At 43.5% G+C, this 6,103-nt stretch overlaps 1 protein-coding gene across 1 annotated transcript in view; it reads left to right on the top strand.

The window, feature by feature from the left end:
- Positions 1-6,103, top strand: part of LOC112139349 (transmembrane protein 79) — a 23,958-nt gene that overhangs the window by 14,706 nt on the left and 3,149 nt on the right. The window contains exons 2-3 of the mRNA XM_024262098.2: positions 2,202-2,672; positions 2,776-2,970. Of these exons, the coding sequence (XP_024117866.1) occupies positions 2,243-2,672; positions 2,776-2,970 (625 nt within the window). The 5' untranslated portion in view covers positions 2,202-2,242. The remainder of the gene's footprint in view (positions 1-2,201; positions 2,673-2,775; positions 2,971-6,103) is intronic.

Genomic DNA, 6,103 nt, shown 5'->3' with positions numbered 1-6,103 from the left:
TTGGATTGATCCAATTCAGTTAAAACGCGTTTGACCTGGAAACGTGACGTCACGCGGCTGCGTTCACGCACCTCTGTAAACATGAGCAGGTAGGTCGCGATCCCTTTAAGAGCACTTCCCCTTTAAGTCACCTGCAGCCACACCCGAACTCCTTCCGGTAACATTTCATAACATCGGTAGGACGGCTGAAGCGAACCGAACCGAACCAGAGCGCCGGGTCCAGGACGGACAACGAACCAGAGCGCGTGAGTTCTTTGGTGACGCTGCGCGTGTTCAGTACCTCCGCGTGTTCGCGGGCCAGGGCTGATGCCTGTGCGGTTCGGGTTCTTCTGGACTTTAATCCGCTTTCAGGGTTTACACGGGTCCTCAGCGCCTGAACTAGTTTCACTCAGACTAAAGGAGCTGCAATTCCACCTTAAAACCACCTTAAGGCCGGAAGTCTTCCCACTCAGATCTCTGGAATAGGTCTTTGGTTCTGGTTTGAGCGTTGATCCGGTTTCAGACGCAGCAGTGAATTGGATCAGAACACAGAACCTCTTTCTCTGTTCTTCACGTATCTTCTCAGTTTTCAGGGACTCAATGACTCCACCCCTTTGGCGTTCCAAACAGGAAGCACCTGCTGGTTCCAAGACGGCGAAATCCCGTAGAGTTCCAGTGAGAAACAGATTCGTTTAAGTTCAGTTTTATTTATCTAAGTCAGTATCTCACCATGGTTGACGATGTTCAACGAGGTTCACGCCGCTAAACGTCCAAAAACATCAAATCATAAAACACAGACAGCAGATTGCTGAAGTAAACTTCGAGGCTCGGTAACAGCTGCTATCAGTCGTTCTGTTCTGATCCGGTTTTACATTTTTCTTTAAAATCCTCTTTTTTTTTTAAAAGATATTTTTCTGTAGTTCAAGTTTCTTAATTTATAAACCGACCAATCAGACAGCTCAGTACAATCATGCTGTGCTGCTGCCGCCCCCCCCCCTCCACAGATTCTGCTGAGTCACTTTCAGCGGTGGGGGTGTGGCCTTTGAACAAGCTCAGTTCTAATTGGTGACAGTAGTTGCCATAGAAACGTTGAACTGATCACTGTTGTCGGGCTGCAAATGGCGGCGTCCGCACCGCAGGAAAATACCGACTGAATTGACATCATGTGGCTGGAGGTGAAGCATTTTCTATGGACGACATCACCGCCGCTATGTCCAGTTCTATTATACAGTCAATGTCCTTAGAGTTCAATTTTGAACTAATCGGTTTTGTTTTTCAAAAACAAAAATTACTGATATAAAAATGAGTGAAACAACAAATGTTTTCTCAGATACGTTTCTCATGTCCCGTGATCGCATTCAGGTACCTGACCCCAGAGGCTTACTCCACACCAACAGCCCCGCCCCCAACTCAGAGAAGAATTTCTAATGAATTGCTGCTCTGCAGAAACTATGTCCTGTTAAATGACTAGGTTTTGGTTTTGGCGAGAAGCAGCATCATCAGTAACGGACCACTAGGAGCACTTTGGAAGTAGATGAAGATGTTGAAGTGGGACGTCTGGTTCTGATTCAGATGTACGAAGTTGCATACATTACTTAGTGCTGTTTTCCCAGCCTGTGGTTCTAAAAACATGCCTGATTCTTTAATTATCCAAATGCTTTCAAGTGTGCAAACATAAGACAGCATTGAATTTGGAACAATCATTCAACACATGTAACTCAACCTGTTAATAAAGCCAGAGGAAAACACGATATTTTTAATAAATTGTACATTTAGTGTTTCTGTTTCAGCAGACGTTAAGGTCATTCCTTCAGAATGACTGAGGCTGGTGTTAAAAACTTCATCTATTACTGATAGCTGTATAGAGTTCATCTGACACAACCTGAACAATAGTCATTTAAACACAACCACATGGTACATTCACACATGTTCCTACACATTTTGGACACAACATCTTCACGGTTCAGAAGATCTTGTCAGTGTCAACTTTGTGAAGGAGAACAGAACTTTTAGTCTCCACTCTCATGACGAATAATTGTTAAAATTGTTTACATTTCAGAAATTGGTTGATGATAAAATCATTGACGGAATGATTCTGTAGATGAACAATGTCAAATCCCGAACTGCTCCAGCAGAACTCGTCGTGTGTCAAATGTTAGCCAAGTCCAGTCCTGAACAGGAAGTTGATGGTCGCTGACCTCTGCATCCTTTTGTGATGATAGGCGAATCTTCTGATCTGCGGTTGATCTTCTCGCTACACTTCATGATGGAAGACAAAGGCGGAGGGGAGAAGGTCGTGACCCCCGCGAGAGCCTGCAGTCCACAGTATGTAGACAGACGGGGAAGTGCACTGAGAGGGAAAGGCGACAGGAAGAGCATCAGGTCTGACGCCTCCATCCATGAGGCGTCGAGCTGCACCGAGAGCGAGCGAGCGCTGAGGGAAAGGGCGGGGCTTCCAGGTGAAGGCGGGCCTCTGAAAGAGGAGAGTGTTGGAGAGAACCGCCTGCCAGAGAAAGCGGCTCAGGTGTTCAGTCCGGCGGTGACCGTCCTTCCCTCACACGCAGCACCCAAAGATGATGCGGCATCTTGGGAAATGGAGTCTGAGAAGAGTCCCTTCCTGAACTACACAGGGGGGGGCTACGACCAGCATGCCTTCCAGTATGAGTGGACTGAGAGGAGAGCACCAACCAGACGTAAATATCCTTTTTTCATCCTTCTGGTTGTTTCAGTGTGTAGGGCAGAAAGGGGCGGGGCTATCGCTCATGTCTCTGCATGTCTGCCTTTCTTATCTTTTAGGGGGTCTGTGTTGTTCCGGCGGAGACATGTTAAAGATGGGCGTGTCCTTGATGATGTCAGCAATAATCTTCCCGGTCCTGGTGTGGGGGGGCTTTGCCTTCCTGCCCTTTGATGCCCCTCTGCTGGACAGCGCCCCCCTCAGGCTGGTCTACACACTGCGCTGCTCTGTGTTTGCTGCAGCGCCAATCGTTCTTGGTAAGTCTGTTTCTCTACCTGTCGTGTGTCAGTCCACGTCTCTATATAACCTTTTCTCACCTGTCCTTGCGCCTCACCTGTGTCTGACTTGTGTGTCATACAACTTCCTTTCTTCTGTTTATACCTGTGAGTCTGAAAGTCTTCTGTTCTCCGATGATACTCCAGGAGACGGCAGTAGAAGGAAGTTCTTTCCATAAGTTCCCATGTTGAAAAGTATCTTAAACTGCCAATCTCAGTATGGGGTGGGGGTGGGGGGCCGTCCCATGACTGTAGGAGCTGCAGCATCTGTCAAAGGACAAGCACACACCTTAGTAACTGCAGCAGAGAGACGTCAAAGTCACTTTATTTTCCCTTTGGCAGTGGGAACACAAACAATCATCAAATCAATAAAACGGTAAAGTCAGTATAGAACACACAGATACTTATTCATATACGACAATATAAAGTCAGACCTAGCCACGTGATGGCTCAAAAGAATCCTAAGATGCGTCTGACTCAGCTGTTAAGCAGCTGCATTGATGTTGGTTCAAAACTGGATGTGTGTTCGATCTGAATCAAAGAAGATGAATGAACAACATGAACGAGTCTCAGCAGCAGTTAAGATCACAGATCATCTGTTAAACGGCAAACGAGATGTTTGTTTATGCATCAACAAGAAAACAAAACAAACATCAACAAACTCAAATTCACCAATAATACAAGTATTTGCAACAAATGAAAGATCAAGAGAAAACAGGTTTTATTCACTCTAGTTGTGTGCTCGTCGGGTTCTCTGCTCCGTCTCCGTTTGATATTTCACCAGCTTGTCTTTTGTTTTTACTTTTCACTGTATTCTGTGTCCTGATTGGCTGCGGACCGGTTCAATCGTCTTCTCTGTGCCGGATCTCCTGTACAGAATTAATTTGACCAAATCTTAATCAATCCTCAGACATGATCTGATCTTTGTTTTCATTCCATAATACTGGTCTCAGAGACCATAAAAACTGAACATCCTGGAAAAGTTTCATTTCATTATTCCACTCAGAACCTGAACCTTCATAGAACAGGTTCTGGTTCCACTTCATCCAGTTCTAGAATTGAATTGTTTTTACTTAAATTCGGTTCCAGATCAGAAAATCTCAAAAACTGGATTTCAGGACATGAGAATCCTGCAGAGAAATCTGCAGAAATTCTGCTGGACTTGAACGTTTGGAACCGACTTTCACCAAAGAATGAGATTAGATCAGAAATCATCTGCTGAGCTGGAAAAACTGGGTCCACACAAACCGGTTCTGTTCGGTTCAGTCTGGAGACCTCAGACTTCAGTCCAGAAGCCCGTCACTGACCCTCCACCGCCTGCGTTCATGTCTGAGGCTGCAGGTCAGTCTGTGTCCGACGCGCCAGAACGAGTCCGGAGAAGACGCAGCAGCAGAGACGACCGGTCTTCAGCCCACCATCAGAACCACCTCTGGAAGGAGGAGCTTCAAAAACCTCTACAACTGTTGGTCCCTCGGGTCCAGAAACTTCTGGACCAACAGAGGACACGTTTCCACTGGGAGGACTGTTGGCCAGAGGTGGATGGTTATGGTCTCTGATGGAGGGAAAGTCTTTCATTTGAGGGTCCAGAGTTTGGAGGTGGACCAGTAAGGAGCAGAACCACAGCAGCTGGAGGTCCAGAGTGGACTCCACTGTCAGGATGTGGACTGCAGATTCCAGAACCTCCTGCTGAGGGTCCGAATGGACCCGGTCCCACCTTGACTGGTGAAGGACCGAACACGGAAGATCGTTTTAGAGACTTTGTTTGGACCAGTGTGATCAGAACTGGACCCGTCTTTCTGTCAGAACGTCAAGAACAGGAGCACAGACGAGCCTCCTGGAGTCTGGAATGTCTCCCGCTCTGAGACATGAGGCGACAATGAGTCTGAATATGTGGAAATAAATATGTAAAAATCAGTTCATCTGTGCCCTGAATCTAGTTTCTATGAAAGTTTAATTTTGTCATTGAATCGTGGAAATGAAGACACTTTTCCAGGATATTCATATTTTTGGAAAGGATCTGTATGGTTTGAACTTTGAGTTTAAACAAGAGAAACGTGTGAAAATGTTTGAGTTTTACTGCTTCAAAACATCTAGAATCTAATCGCGGTTGTTTTTAGAACATAACTACCCAGATTAATGAGGAAACTCTACTTTTAAAATTGTTGTGGGAATTTGTTGCTTTTTTTGGTGTTTGTCAAAATGAAAGCTTTTCGTGTTATTAGGGAATGTAGTTATTAAAAGTTAACTGAGAAAGAGGTAAAAATTCAATTCCTAAAACGTTCTCTTATTTAAATAAAAATGATTAGCGTGGATTTTTCTCCTGGATTGGCTCTATAAAATCTGAATTAATATTTTAAATAATATTAAAACGTATTTTCTTGAGTTTGCCGTATTGCTGGGTTTCAGTGAACTCTTTAGTCGTACTCAATCGTACAGTCCTGTTACAGAAAGCAGGACTGTGGTCCAGCCGTTTCATCTGGTCTCATCTGAACCCCACAGATTTTTCTGGGCTTTGGGTCATGATCCTTCTTTGCAAAAGTAAAATCAATACAATTAAAGATTTAGAAAAGACAATGGTGTGTTTCCTAATATTACAAAGAAAACAATTATTATTGTACATTTTTATTTACAGATTTAAACTGAGATGGGAGGATAAACCCCTAGAGATGGAACATCTCGTTTTCAAGTGGGGGGGGTCCTCCATTTCAAGAAATAATAACAAATGACAAATTAGAAACCAAACAAGATAGTAGAAACAAATACTAAATACAGATAATAAACACACACACATAACAGGACAGGCTCTCAGTATCCACCCCTACCCAACATAACATTTCAGAAAATTAAAATAAAAACATTTGCAAAGGTCGCACGAAAAACAAAAACTGAACTGATCAAAGAAAAATTTGGGGTACAACTTATAAAACATATATTCATCCAATCTATATATCGCAAAAAAGCAATAAGAATTATTACAAAAAGTAATTATAGGGACCTCTAATCCATTATTTATTAAATTAAAACTATTAAAACTTTATGATCTTATAAACTTTAATATTTTGAAATGTATGTATGAAGAGTCGGTCAACGTTCTTTTAAATTGTATTTTAGACAT

Source organism: Oryzias melastigma, unplaced genomic scaffold (assembly GCF_002922805.2).
Source record: "Oryzias melastigma strain HK-1 unplaced genomic scaffold, ASM292280v2 sc00280, whole genome shotgun sequence".
NCBI lineage: Eukaryota > Metazoa > Chordata > Actinopteri > Beloniformes > Adrianichthyidae > Oryzias > Oryzias melastigma.
This window is presented reverse-complemented; position numbering and strand designations above follow the sequence as displayed.